At 50.5% G+C, this 14,835-nt stretch overlaps 1 protein-coding gene across 1 annotated transcript; it reads left to right on the plus strand.

The window, feature by feature from the left end:
• On the plus strand, positions 1-4,852 carry THY1 (Thy-1 cell surface antigen). The gene is made up of 4 exons (XM_007124221.3): positions 1-107; positions 2,183-2,243; positions 2,740-3,075; positions 3,589-4,852. Exons 2-4 carry the CDS (start codon positions 2,207-2,209, stop codon positions 3,696-3,698), a joined length of 483 nt encoding a protein of 160 aa, XP_007124283.1. The 5' UTR covers positions 1-107; positions 2,183-2,206; the 3' UTR covers positions 3,699-4,852.
• Positions 4,853-14,835: the final 9,983 nt, after the last annotated feature.

Consider the following 14,835-nt stretch of genomic DNA (forward strand, 5'->3'; position numbering starts at 1 on the left):
CCTCCTCTCCCACCCCTGGTGAAAACTGCGGGCGCCGGGCAGGGTGTAGCAACTGGAGGCGGCAGCGCGTCTGGAGGAGGCTGCTGCGGCCGAGAACCAGAGCCCAGGTAGGAGCCAGAGGCAGGGCGGGACCCGGGGCGCAGGGATAGTAAGCCCCATGGCGCCCAGGCAAGCCCTCCCGATCCGAGGCTTTGGAAAACGGTCGGAGGGCGCCCTGGGAAGGAGCCGCTCAGTGCTTGAGGAGGGGCCTGCTTGCCAGGCAGGGGCAGGAGCCGGACGCAACTGCTGCAGGCCGGCGGCCGCGGCGAAACTTTCGCCCGCTGGGGAACGTTCGCCTGGGGCTTGGGGTGCTGGAGGAGAACCGGGAGGAAGGGCGCCAAGGAAAGCCTTGTGTTCTGCTCTCCAGCCAGACGTCCCCAAAGCCAGCCTGCGAAGGCGAGACCGGGGGTGGGGGGCGGTGAAACTGGGGGAGCGGAGGACCGCAAACTGAAGGATATCTCTGCCCTGCGACCTCGCTGCGGGCTGGGTGCGGGGCATCCAAGGAACGGGAAACCGCAGTGCTGCGGGCGGGGGCTGGGGCGGGGACTGGGAGGAAGGCAGGCAGACGGGGGAGGCGAGAACTGGAAAAGGATGAGAGAGGGGGAAGGAGGACCTCAATTGGGAAAGGAGAGGATTGGAATAGGGACACGGAATAAGGGTGGGGTTAGTCGAACGCGGGCTGGAGAGGAGGGAGCGCAAAGCTTCTCCGGGTTCTGAGCTGCGGGGACGCAAGGCCGAGGAAAGGCAAACAGACTGCACCTCCCCTCCAGCTGTCTACCCCTCCCTTTGGCTCTACATCCCCTTGAGTCCCAGCCCCATTTCTTCCTTTCTAGTTCTAGCCGCTGCTTCCCCCGCTTCCTCTCCTAGATCCCAGGCTCGCCGCCCCCTCTGTAACTCAGCGTCTGCTAATCTAAACCAGATGTCGACCCCCCTTTCTTCCCCAACGGCACCTCCGGGTTCCTCTCAGCAGGGGTCTGAGAGGGAATTGACTGCAGCCGCAGGCACCCGGGAGCCCCAGTCTCGCCCCTCCCTCCCCCCCTCCCCCCCTCCCCCCCCCACCCCACTGGGCTGAGCGCCGGGGACCCTAGATGCGGCTAGTGGCGCGCCCTGCGCACCAGGGCGCACGCACCGGGGCATGGCCCCGCGCACTCGCAGGCACACGCCCCTGCTGTGGCCTCTTCCTGGCGAGCACTGCTGCGGACGGGCTAGGCTACCCGCTCTGTGTCACCTCGCCAGGATATAGATTCAGCCTAGGCTGCAAAAAAAAAAAAAAAACCAGGGCAGAGAGCCTAGGCAGGGAGGCTACCGAAGCTGGACTGGAAAGCTGCAGGCCCAGGAATCCTGCTCAGAGAGCTGGACAATTGGAAACATCTTGGTTCTGATGCAGAGAAGCTATGCAATAGGATGGCACTGTCGCCTTCCCCACACACAGTCGGGAACACCCTTAGCGGTGTGCCAAGTACCGTCCTACCTGGGGCCCCACACATACCTGACCACGCTCTCTAAGAGGCCATGGATCACTTACTCTCCAGCACTGCCAGATGTCTGTCATTTTTCTTAATCCCCATCACAACCCTGTGAGTATCTAAAGCCCAGGTTCATTCAGTATCTTTTGGGCATCTGTTGTATGCCAGGAACTGTTTGGGCATCGGGGATCTTCTTCTGAACGAGAAATAGGTAGGCCCTGAATGAGGAGTTTTTGTTTCATGGGTAGAGAGTTCTGATTTTGCAAGATGAAAAGGGTTCTGGAGATTGGAGACTGTACACTTAAAAATGGTTAAGGTAATAAATTGTGTTTTCTGCAAATTTTACGCTTAAAAAATTAGGAAGTCCCTGACTTCCTGAAGGAAGAGGAAACGGTCAAGTTAAAGTCACTTACTCAAAGCCACCCAGCTAGTAAGTGTTCAGCACACATACACACCAGCGAAGGGCGTGTTCTCCAACCCCCTTGCTTTCCCAGATGGGGAAGAGCTGAGTGGCAGTGTCACATTCACTGAAAGGTGGGAGGGGAGGGCTGTAGAGAGGGGCTTGGATGCCCACCGTGGCCATTATGGCATGTCTCCCAGGGGCCCCCAGCCCTGGCAGTAAGTGCGGGCACACCTGCACCACCTCTTGGCTGATTCCCATCCTGTTGCACCCCCAGATCCAGGACTGAGCTCTCGGCACCATGAACCCTACCATTGGCATCACTCTCTTGCTGACAGGTAACGGGCAAGGGGCAGGGCTGGGATTCCAAGCACCCTGGCTGCCTTCCTTTCAGAGAAGTTAGCTTCTTCCTCATGACCTCAGAAAGTAGAGGTGACTAAGGAAGAGAGAGGGCTCCTTTTATCCCTAAGTCAGCTGAGCAACCTAGTTGATCTTCTGACTGCCTGGGATGGTTTTTGGAAACACAATTCACTGAGCCTGCCCCATACTGAGTTGGAATCTCCAAGTGTGAACCAGGACGTTGCATCAACTCCCCCAAGGTCTCCTGCCCCTGGAACATACTGGTGGGACCCATGACTAGAGTAGAGGGAGGTAGGCTGGGGCCTGCAGTAGGGAAGGTAGACTGGCCCCCAGGGATCTCTGGGCGGGGAGAGGTGCTCAGAGAGCAGATCCTGTGCCCTTCCCTGGCCAGGCCTTTCTCTACTGTTAATGTGGATGGGAGGCCCCCTGCTCTACAGGTCCTCACCAACTTGGAGGGGGCACTGCTGGTGCCAGTCTTACAGGTGGCCCGTGGGCAGAAGGTGACCAGCCTGACAGCCTGCCTGGTAGACCAGAGCCTTCGTCTAGACTGCCGCCATGAGAATACCACCAACCTGCCCATTCAGTACGAGTTCAGCCTGACCCGTGAGACAAAGAAGCACGTGCTCTTTGGCACCATTGGGGTGCCTGAGCATGCATACCGCTCCCGAACCAACTTCTTCAGCAAGTACAATCTCAAGGTCCTCTACCTGTCCGACTTCACCACCAAGGATGAGGGGACCTACACATGCGCACTCCACCTCTCTGGCCAGACTCCCATTGTCTCCAACAGGAATGTCTCTGTGCTCAGAGGTGAGGCAAACCCCCAACAAGACCAAGGAAGCTGGGAGAGGCAGGCTGGGGAGGAACGGGCCTTGGCTGGGCCACAATAGGGAGTGGCCGCATAACTTCTCTCCCCTTCCCCCCACTGCTGCCTGTGCCCCGGGGGAATCACTACCTTCAGCAGGAATGGGGGAAGGGCTAAGGGGACAGTCAGACCAGGCAGAGTGGTATGGCAGACGCTTCCCCCATGACTGCGGACAAATCACTCGGCCTCCCCAAACCTCCTCTCCCCACCTGGAAAACAGGATGGCACTAGCTACCTCACCCACAGTTTTCTTGTGATGATGTATGTTCAAGGGCTCAGGAACCTGCAAATGGGAAAGATGGTTGGTTCTGTCAGACCAGGTTGGCCCTGGTTCCAGCCAAGACATCATGGTGCCAGCCTCCCCAGGGGAAAGCAGCCTTGCCCTGGGCCTGGGCCGGCCCGAGTCCTGGTCGCTCTCCAACCCCGCCCTGCCTCTCCACGCCGTCCTCTCTCCACAGATAAACTGGTCAAGTGTGGAGGCATAAGCCTGCTGATCCAGAACACCTCGTGGCTGCCACTCCTGCTCTCCCTGCCCCTCCTGCAGGCCATGGATTTCATCTCCCTGTGACTGGCTGGGCCCATGGAGAATACAGGAAGCCACAAGGCCCGGTCCAGAGACCCTACTTCTCTGAGTCAGTTGACCCCCCTCCCCCCAACCTCTCACACACCTTGGGGAGAAGTGGGGACCCCACCGCCCCTAAGGAATCCCAGTGCTGCATGCCATTATCTCCCATCCCCCACTGCCACCCCCTACCCTCTCCGCACGCCACTGCCTATTTGTATTCTTTGTTCCAGAGCTGCTTCTGGCTGGTTTATTTAGGGCTTATCCTACCTTTTCTTTGGCAGTTTGCGAAAAGGGAAGCCAGGGTTGGGGACCTGATGGAGAGTGACGAGATGGGAGGGGTATCGGTCATCCTTGCCCACCGGGACTAGAGGCCTGGGAGAGACCTGGGCGAGGAGGGGGAGGGGTGTGTTTGGCCCTAGCACATCCCTCAGCAGTAGAGATGGCGCCTGAAGACCCCGGATGTGAGGGCACTGCCAAGGGTTTGTGGTCCCTCCTGTGAGGAGAGAACCGAGCGTCTCCACGAGCACTTTCCGTCACAGAAAAAAGCCACCTTCTTACCCTGAAGAAGTCCCCAAGGGGCCTTGGGCCCGGTGTCTGGTCCAGTGAAAATGCAGATTCTGCCCAGGAAGCAGTGCTGATGGGTTGGCGAGGCAGGTGGAAGGCAGGGTCCATCATCCCTCCCCCGACTGAGGAAGCTAAAAATGGAAGCCTAGTGTCTCTCACTGGCTCAGCCAGCAGTTGGGAGGTGGCAGAGGAGGACAAGCCCCCTCCCAGGCTATCCCAAGCTCCTAGGAGCTTCCAGAACTCAGACCTGGAGGCAGTAAATCAGGCCTGGTGGAGCCCCTGATTGAGCCACACAGAGTTCGGCCCACGTGTTCCCCCAGGAGGCTCTTCCGTCTTCCTCCAGCAGTGCCCGAGCCTTCAGATAGGCCCCCGCCCCAGAGGCCTGCCTTCTCAGGGACCTCTCGGGGGCCTGGGGCTGGCCGTGGGGTGATACCCATAAGTGGACATGCCTCGAGGGGTGGCTTTTCCCAGCACCCAGCTCTCCACCCGGCGGCTCTTCCCCGTCCTGTGACCGTGTGTAGTGCCACCACAGCTTATGGCATCTCACTGAGGAAAAAGAATACTGTACAATAAAACCAAGCCTCTGGAATCTGTCCTCCTGTCTGTCTCTGCTTTGCTCCTCTCTCCCCAGGCCCGCCCCCCTCCCTTAGCCTTGAGGGCCAACCCGCCACCTCCTCCTCTCCCCCATCCCTGCCTTCTGCAGCCCTTCTTCTCCCCCCTGCCCCCCAGGGGTGGACCACTGCATGCCCGGCTTCTCAGAACCACTCTAACACGGCACGTTTGCCCAAATAAACAAATGTTCCCTCTCTGTGGACTCACCTGCCCCATGTGTGGGCCAAGCCACATGGCGCTGGTTCCAGAACATGCTAACAGGCACTAAGGCACAGAGTCCGCCTTCTCAGATCTGGATGTTCTCAGAAATGCCCCGTCAGCTTACATCTGCTATAGAGAGGGGCAGAGAGGAGGCTCGGGAAGCGAGGCGGTATGTGGGAGCTGCCCTCATCATCAAGGTGTAAGGACAAGCATCTCTTCTTAACTCCAACATGGCCACATAAAGCACTGGGGGTGGGGAGAGAACACTGAGGCCCGTCCCCGGCTCCCTCCCCTAAAAGTCACTGAGTAGGAAGCGCCCCCTGGTCGTAGGGACTAGAACAGCATCACAGGGTGGTTCAGGGTCTCAGTTGCTGCCAGAGTGAGGCAGCCCCCAGACGATCTTCCCTGCTTTGCCAGGGAATCTGGGGGAGGAGAGTGGTGACTACCCAGAAGCTGACTCATTTGGTATTTAGCGCTGGGTGGGATGGGTTTTCTGAGCATTTACTTAAAGGCCCAGGATCTAAACTCACGCCACTGACTCCCACTCTTGGCGACACCTCCCATTGATACCTGAGCTTTGCCAGTGACCCCCGTAGTGGCCAGGCCGAAAGAGGGCAAGGGAAGCCCTCAAGGAAGAGAGGGAGCTGCCCGTGTCACCGACCACGGGGACCCACCCAACAGACCCACGTGGGCTGTTGGCCACTCAGGACAGTGCAGCCAGCCTGGACACAGGGCCCTTTTGCTCTGCCCTGCTTGCAGCCAAAAAATGAAAAGAGCCTTTGTAGGGGAAGGGAGTTCAAATGCCACCCTCGGGGTAGTAAGAGCTAAAGCTGGAGGTCTTTCTGGAAGGAACTGGAAAGCCAGGCGTGCAGCCTCAACTGTGAGAAGCTGTGAGACCCTGGCACCTGTGTGAGCCTCCTGTGTGGTCTTTGTCACCCTGGCACTGTTTCCTTGAAGAGTTTAGCGGCCCCTCAACAAGGGTCCCTTTGCAGCCACGCCTGTGGGAGGAGAGCCCAAGGCCACAGCGAGTGGGCTTCGCTTCAGAAGACACAGAGGCCTCTGAGGCCCAGGGGCTATAGGAAGGCAGGGACGGAGAAGAAAGGAACAGGCCTGGGCCTGGAAAGGGGCTCGAAGATTTAAAGGCAGGGCCGACGGGCCTCACAGCACAAGCCAACCCAGAAAGACTGCCGGCCGGGGCTGCGGTGAGCTCCCAGGGCCAGCCCACGACGGCAGCCAGTTCCTCCCGGGTCACGTCAGGAGAGCTGAAGGGGGCTGCGGCACGTCTGCAGGGACTTGGCTAGTTACAGAGGGCTGGGGCCGGCCTTGGTTCCCGCACACATGCCCAGAGCCCACCCCACCAAGCCCCTTCCCATTCCTCCTCACCCCTCTCCCACATCCCCCTCGGCCATCTTGGTCCTTACCTTAGGGTGTGGAATCCTTGCTCAGTAGAAAGAGAAAGAAGCCCCTCTCCACACATCCGTCCACTGAGACAGAGGAACATCTGCACACGGCGCAGTGTGAGGGTCTTCCCAACACCTAGGGGCTCCCTCAGGAAGGACAAGGGGGGGGTCACCGTGGGGAGACGCTGGGACTTTCTCTGACCAACCAATAAATGTACCCAGCATCCAGGGGACCCGTGACACACATCCTCCAGCCCCTGCCCCCCCCAGCATGATGTCCCTGTCCTCACTGTGTCTGCAGCTCCCGTGTTGTGATGGGCAGGTTTGTCTTTACATGTGAAAGAAGCAAGTCCCAGGTTAGGAGTAAACCACTTCTTCATCTACCACTGAGGAATCAGTGGGCCTGGAGTCCTTCAGAGTTCTGGCAAAGCGTGAGGGTCGTCAGCTGCCTCCTGCTAACCCTGAAGCAGGGCTTCAGGACAAAGGTGGGACTGCCTCCTGCCCAGGGCTCTCAGGCCCCGAACGTCTCCCACCCCTCGGGAGTATCATGTCATGTGAAGACTCCCGGGAGGCGTCTTTGCCCGGCAAAGGGAAGACCTGGGGACAGGGAAGCTATGGTGGTGGGCACATGCTGTAAAGGGCAGCGTAGGACCAATGGGAGAGTTCTGCGGAGGCCAAGTGTGGCTCTACACCGGAAGGGGCCTTTGATGGCTGGAGCTGCCCAGCTGCAGAGGCAGGAGTGCCTGGCAGTGGTCATGGTCAGTGGAGGCCACCTGCCCAGCCTGCAGGAAAGCAACTTCCTGAATTCAGTGGGAACCTGGGCTAGATGATCCTAGTCACTTCACCCTTCAGTGCCTCATTTTTCTGACTTCTAAAATAAGATGGGGGGAGGGAGGCGCATCTGGTGGTGCAGTAGTTAAGAACCCGCCTGCCAATGCAGGGGACACGGGTTCGATCCCTGGTCTGGGAAGATCCCACATTCCGTGGAGCAACTAAGCCCGTGCGCCACAACTACTGAGACTGTGCTCTAGAGCCTGTGCTCTGCAACAATAGACGGCACCGCAACGAGAAGCCCGCGCACCACAATGAAGAGTAGCCCCCGCTCGCTGCAACTAGAGAAAGCTCACGTGCAACAACAAAGACCCAACGCAGCCAAAAATAAAATAAATAAATAAAAATAAGATGGGGGAATTCCCTGGCGGTCCAGTGGTTAGGACTCCACACCCCCACTGCAAGGAACTAAGATCCCGCAAGCCGTGCGGTGCAGCCAAATATAAAATAAAATAAAATAAAAAATAAAATAAGAGAGTAGCGCTGGAATGATTTATTTGTACAACAAACGTTAAGTACCTGGCTGTGCTAAGAGGTAAAAGACATAGCCCCTGGCTGAAGGAATCTACAGCCCAGTAAGAAGTGAGGAATTGATTTCAGTGCAGTGATTGGTGCTAGGAGGCAGAGAAGCTGTGGCAGACACTGCTTGAGGGTTTTCCAACATGTGTTCTCTCTTTCTTTCTCAGCAATAGGACCCACAAATTAGAACTAGATTATATGGTCCAGAATAAAGACTACATTTCCCAGCTCCCTTGCAGCAAGATGTGCACATGTGGCTAAATTCTGTCCAATGGAACATTAGCACAAAATAATGTGTACAATTTGTATGAAGTGCTCTTAAAGGGAGAATGTGTGCTTTTCAACCCCTTTCACCTTCATGCTGGCTGGAATGTGGAGTCAATGGCTGGAACTGGAGCAGCCATCTTGGACTACAAGATAGAAGTTGTATGTTACACATCACAAAGTACAACAGCCTGGATTCCTAGTGATATTAGAACTGTCAGAGCAGCCATGGAATACCATGTTAGAGCTACTCTTATTTGGAGTTTCTGCACTCACAGTTGAACCTAAATGTACCTTAAAAAGAAGCTGTTATTTAACACAACTAAACTGTACATTTAAAAATGGTTAAGACAGTAAATGTTATATGTATTTTTTACCACACACAGACACACACACACAAAGCCAAAAGTCAAATTTAGAGAGACAGAAAGTAGAATGGTGGTTGCCAGTGGCTACAGGGAGGGGACATGGGGAGTTATTATTTAGTGGGTACAGAGTTTCAGTTTTGCAAGATGAAAAGAGTTCTGGAGATGGATGATGGTGGTAGTGGCAAAACAATGTGAGTGTATTTAATGCCACCAAATGGTTATATGTATTTTACCACAATTTTTTTTTTTTAAAAAGGAAACAGCCAAGGCACAAGGGAACTTTTTGGTGTGCTTACGCGAGCACTTACATTTGTCAAAACTCATCAAACTGTACACTTAAAATGGGTGAATTTCCTCAAATGTAAATTTTACCTCAGTAAAGTGCTATGAGAATACATATGTAGGGTCCCTAGCCAGGCTAGAGGGCTTCCCAGAGAAGGGGTCATGGTAGGAGTCAGCACAAAAAGCAGGCTCTACTATTTCATAAGCTGATTACGAAGAAAGAAATGTTATTTTATTTCTTCTATATCCTGAAAGACTTGGGGAGGGGGAGTAGAAGCCATTGTGGGTTCAGTCCGAGGACAGGCCTCAGCCCCTCTCTCAGGCTGCTGGCTGATACAGCCCTCAGAGCACATGGGCCCTTGATCAGGGGCCCTGCCCCAGTCATATCCATTCAAACATTTACTAAGTGTGCACCCCATGCCAGGGAGTGTAACTATCTGTGCAGGGTAATGAGAACAGACCTGTGAATGGTACAGACAAGTTCCTTCCCCATAAAACTTATATTGTGGTACAGGAGATGGACATGAAGCAAGTAAACCAATAAGTAAGTCATTATTATAGAATGGGATTGTTTACACATGGGAGGCAATAAGAGAATGACGGGCTGGCTCACTTTAATTGGGATGATCAGGGAGAGCCTGAGGAGGGGGGCGTTGAGCTAAGATGGGAAGGGTGAGAAAAGGCCAGACATTTGAAGGGCTGCAGAAGCACAATCAGACGGAGGGAACACGAAGGGTTCAAGGTGTCCAGGCGAGGAGGGGTACGATATGTCACTGAAGGGGAATTCTCTGGAGATCCAATGGTTAGGACTTGGCGCTCTCACTGCGGGAGCCCTGGGTTCGATGGTCAGGGAACTAAGTTCCCACAAGCCACGCAGAGCAGCCAAAAAAAAAAAAAAGTCACTGAAGAGGTAGGCGCAAGCCAGGTCCCACAGGGCCTTGGAGGTCATAGTGAAGAGTTCGAATTTTATTCTAAGGGCAATAGGGACTTGTTCTAATAATGTTTTTAGAAGATCCCTCTTGCTGCTTTGTTGAAGATGAACTGGAGAAGAATAACAGCAGAAGCAAGAAATCAGAAGGATAGTGCCATAATCCTAAAAGAGATGATGGTAGCTTGGACAAAAATTGCATGGCAAAAACAGAAGTGGTGACTTTGAGATACCTACAGAGTTAAAACTGGGAGGACTGGTGAATCTGAGTAAGGTCTGTGGATTTTACCAATATCGATTTTCCCAGGGTTGATACTGTACTACAGTTGTATTAGATGTTACCACTGGGGCCTTCCCTGGTGGTCCAATGGGTGAGACTCCACGCTCCCAATTCGGGGGGCCCGGGTTTGATCCCTGATGGGGGAACTAGATCCCCGCATGAATGCCGCAACTAAAACGAAAAAGATCCCACACACTGCAACAAAGATCCTGCATGCCACAACTAAGACCCTGTGCAAACAAAATAAATATGTGTATATATATATATATTTTTTTTTAATGTTACCATTGGGGGAAATTGGATGAAGGGTACACAGGACCTCGTCATACTATTTTTGTAACTGTTGTAAATTTTTAATTATTTTAAAATAAGGGTTTTTTTAAATTCTCAATAACCAAAAAAAAAAAAAAAAAGATGGCAAGTATTAATGCCAGAGGGAGGAAAAAAAGAATTCTAATCATATAGCACATTACACAGCTTAGATGTGAAATATTTACAGAGTCATACTAATATAAACACTAAACAGTGATTTTAACCAAAAATTGTGATAAAGCTATATTGGAGGATGGGAGAAGGCTAAGTATATGTGTTTAGTGGGGGAGGAAATGGGCATTAAGAGAGTTAAACCTCATTTTCCAGAGGTGAAAGTCAACAGATAAGACTTAAAACTGAAAAATCAAGAAATAGCTAGCTATATGAGAAATTTTTAAACATAAAAGTAAAGTAAAGAGCAGAAAAACTAGCTGAAATAGTTGAGAGTAGTTGCTTCGGGGAATGAGAATGTAGGATGGGGTAACAGACTGCTTTTACATTATAAACCTAGTAATACTTTTAGTCTCTATTAGTTTGCTAAGCAATATAAATCAAATGTATTTAAAGAAATATATTAATGCCCAACCCAAAAAAACCAGAGGGGACTTGTTTACTAGTGGTTTAGATGGAGGTGGAATGTTGAAAGGAAAGGTGACAAAATCCTGGATGACCCTTGGGTTTTTGCTTGAACAATTAGTGGATGGTGATGTCATGTGTTGAGACAGAGAAGGATGGGGAATATTGGGGTGGAGAAGTGGATTTGTTAAATCCGCGATGCCCATTAGATATCCAAATGGAGTGTCAAGAAGACAGCTGGCTCTCCCAGTCCTGAGCACAAGTGAGAGATGGGGGTTAGAGAAAATTCGACAGACATCAGCATTTGGGTGGTAGGCACTGACCACGGGACAAGTAAGATCATGCAGGAAGGTGTTATAGAGAAATAATTGAGCCCAGACCTAGAATCTGAGGTGGTCCAATATTTAGAGTTTAGGGGGACACAACGGAGATTAAAGAGCTGCCAGTGAGGAAAGGGGAAAGCCAGGGGTTGGTGGAGCCAGAGAAGGAAAAGTTTTGAAAAAGATCAATCAACTAGGTCAACTTCTGTTAAGAAGTCAAGTAAGATGAGGACCAAGTTGTTGGTGACTATGGTAGCTAGTCTCCAAAGATGACCCCCTAAATAAAATATGCCCTTGCGTAATCCCATTCCCTTGGGCCTGGCATGGCCTTGTGTCTTGCTTATGACCAATAGCATATGATAGACATCATGCTACACATGACTTCCAAAGTTAGGTCATAAGAAGCCTTGCAGCTTCCACCTGGTTCTCCAGGAATGCTCACTCCTGGGACACACCCTCCTGGAACCCAGCTACCATCCTGAGAGCTCAAGTCACATAGTGGCCACATGTAGTCACTCCAGTCACCAGTCCCAGCTAAGCTCCCAGCCAACAGCCAACATCCACTGCCGGCCGAGTCACTATGCCATCTTGGACATCCAGCTCAGGTGAGCCTTTGGATGACTCCCAGCCCAGCAGTTGCTGACTGCAACCTCGTGAGAAAGAAACCCCAAGTGAGAAGTTCCCAGGTAAGCTCATCAACCACAGCAGCATGAAACACATTAATAAATTTTTTAAAATAAATTTATTTTGGGCTGTGTTGGGTCTTTGTTGCTGCGTGCAGGCTTTCTCTAGCTGCAGCGAGCAGGGGCTACTCTTCGTTGCAGTGAGCGGGCTTCTCATTGCGGTGGCTTCTCCTGTTGCGGAGCACGGGTTCTAGGGCACGAACATACTGAGTGCGGGCTTCAGTAGTTGTGGCACGCAAGCTTAGTAGTTGTGGCTCGCAGGCTCTAGAGCGCAGGCTCAGTAGTTGTGGCGCACGGGCTTAGCTGCTCTGCGGCATGTGGGATCTTCCCAGACCAGGGCTCCAACCCATGTCCCCTGCATTGGCAGCTGGATTCTTAAGCACTGCACCACCAGGGAAGCCCATCAATAATTTTTTTTTTTACACTTAAAAAAAAAATCTTATTGAAGTATAGTTGATTTACAATGTTGTGTTAGTTTCAGGTGTACAGCAAAGTGATTCAGTTATACATATACATACATCCACTCTTTTTTAGATTTTTTTCCCATATAGGTCATTAGAGAGTACTGAGTAGAGTTCCCTGTGCTAGACAGTAGGTCCTTATTAGTTATCAATTTTCTACATAGTAGTGTGTATATGTCAATCAAGTTAATAAATTGTTTAAAGCCGCTAAATGTTGGAGCGGTTTGTGATGCAGCAATAGTCACTTTAACAAGAGCAGTTCAGTGGAGCAGGGGTAACAGAGGCCAGTTTGGAGGGGGTGAGCGAGTGAATGGGAGGGTGTAGACTTCTCTTCCAGGAAGCTGAGCTGTGACTGGTGTGGGAAGCAGAGTCAAGGGGAGTTGTTTATCTTTAAGACAGGAGAGACTAGAGCATGGTGTACATTGATGGCGATTACTTATGAAGACAGGGAAAGACTGATGAACAAGGGGGAGAAGAAAATGAGGAAGCAGAGTCCTTGGGGAGGTGAGAAAGGAGGGATCTAGATGAGAAATAAAGGCAAAGGAGATGGGTGTGGAAGAGGGGAGGTTTGTGAACTTGAGGGTGGAAGTTCAGGGGTTTCCACACCAGTAGCAAGGCTATCAGCTAAATAAGAGGGTGAGGAGATGAAGGGAAGATGCAACAGGTTTGAAAAAAGTAGATAATATAAAATAGGCATATCAAAAAGTAGGAGTGGTTTGATATTTTGTAATAACCTATAATGGAAAAGAATCTGAAAAGGAATAGACACAGACATAGATATATGTGTAACTGAATCACTTTGCTGTACATCTGAAACTAACAACATTGTGAATCAACTATACGTCAATAAAAATTTTTTTAATTAAAATAACCCATATTAAAAGGTGTAGACATAGAGAATGGACTTGAGGACACGGGGTGGGAGGGGGAAGCCGGGGCGAGGTGAGAGTAGCATCGACATATATACACTACCGAATGTAAAACAGTTGGCTAGTGGGAAGCAGCCGCATAGCACAGGGAGATCAGCTCGGTGCTTTGTGACCACCTAGAGGGGTGGGCTAGGGAGGGTGGGAGGGAGGCTCAAGAGGGAGGGTATATGGGGACACATGTATGCACATGGCTGATTCGCTTTGTTGTACAACAGAAATTAACATGGTATTGTGAAGCAATTATACTCTAATAAAGATCTAGTAAAAAAAAAAAAAAAAAAGAAAGACTTGGCTTTTCCTGGTGGGGCTGTGGTGGAGAATCCCCCTGCCAATACAGGGGTAAATAAATAAATAAATAAATAAATAAATAAATAAATAAATAAATAAATAAATAAATAAATAAATAAATAAATAAATAAATAAATAAATAAATAAATAAATAAATAAATAAATAAATAAATAAATAAATAAATAAATAAATAAATAAATAAATAAATAAATTTTAAAAAAGACTATAAGGGACCTGCAAAGACCAAAATATTTACTATCCATCTCTTTATAGAAAGAGTTTGCCAACCCCATTTTTAGTGGATTCTTATTTTTTATTTATTTTATTTATTATCATTTAGTTTTGGCTGCATTGGGTCTTTGTTGCTGTGTGCGGGCTTTCTCTAGTTGCAGCGAGCGGGGGCTACTCTTCGTTGTGATGCACGGGCTTCTCATTGCGGTGGCTTCTCTTGTTGTGGAGCACAGGCTCTAGGTGCACGGTTTCAGTAGTCGTGGCGCACAGGCTCAGCAGTTGTAGCTCGTGGGATCTGGAGCGCAGGCTCAGTAGTTACGGCACACGGGCTTAGTTGCTCCGCGGCAGGTGGGATCTTCCCGGACCAGGGCTCAAACCCGTGTCTCCTGCAATGGCAGGCAGGGAAGCCCCAGGGGATTCTTTTTAAAATGCAATATGCACATTTAATCTATCAAATTCTTAAATTAATCAAAACCTTTATCCTCTTTATGGATAAATCAAGGCCCTTAGGATATTATAACTCTACTTACCCCTTCCCACATACATGTTACTGTAGTCAGAAATTTTAATTTTATTTTTTTAAAAACTTTATTTTGAAAGCTACCATATGATCCAGCAATCCCACTCCCAGGCATATATCGAGAGAAAAACATGGTTTGAAAGGATACATGCACCCCAATGTTCATTGCAGCACTCTTTACAATAGCCAAGACATGGAAGCAACCTAAATGTCCATCAACAAAGGAATGGATAAAGACCATATGGGGTACATATATACAATGGAATATTACTCAGCCATTAAAAAGAATGAAATAATGCCATTTACAGCAACATGGATGGACCTGGAGATTATCATACTAAGTGAAGTAAGTAAGACAGAGAAAGACAAATATCATACGATATCACTTCTATGTGGAATCTAAAAAAAAAAACTGATACAAATGAACTTATTTACAAAACAGAAACAGACTCACAGACTTAGAGAATGAACTTGTGGTTACCGGGCGGGGAAGGGTTGGGGGGAGGGTTAGATGGGGAGTTTGGGATTGACATGTACACACTGCTATATTTAAAATAGATAACCAACAAG

The sequence above is a fragment of the Physeter macrocephalus genome, chromosome 16 (assembly GCF_002837175.3).
Source record: "Physeter macrocephalus isolate SW-GA chromosome 16, ASM283717v5, whole genome shotgun sequence".
NCBI classification, from domain to species: Eukaryota; Metazoa; Chordata; class Mammalia; order Artiodactyla; family Physeteridae; genus Physeter; species Physeter macrocephalus.

Bases quoted from the DNA above. Each gene is read 5' to 3' on its own strand.
- THY1 (XM_007124221.3), top strand. From the start codon at position 2,207: ATGAACCCTACCATTGGCATCACTCTCTTGCTGACAG. The intron at 2,244-2,739 runs GTAACGGGCAAG...TGCTGGTGCCAG, and splicing joins CATCACTCTCTTGCTGACAG to TCTTACAGGTGGCCCGTGGG. The intron at 3,076-3,588 runs GTGAGGCAAACC...CTCTCTCCACAG, and splicing joins GAATGTCTCTGTGCTCAGAG to ATAAACTGGTCAAGTGTGGA.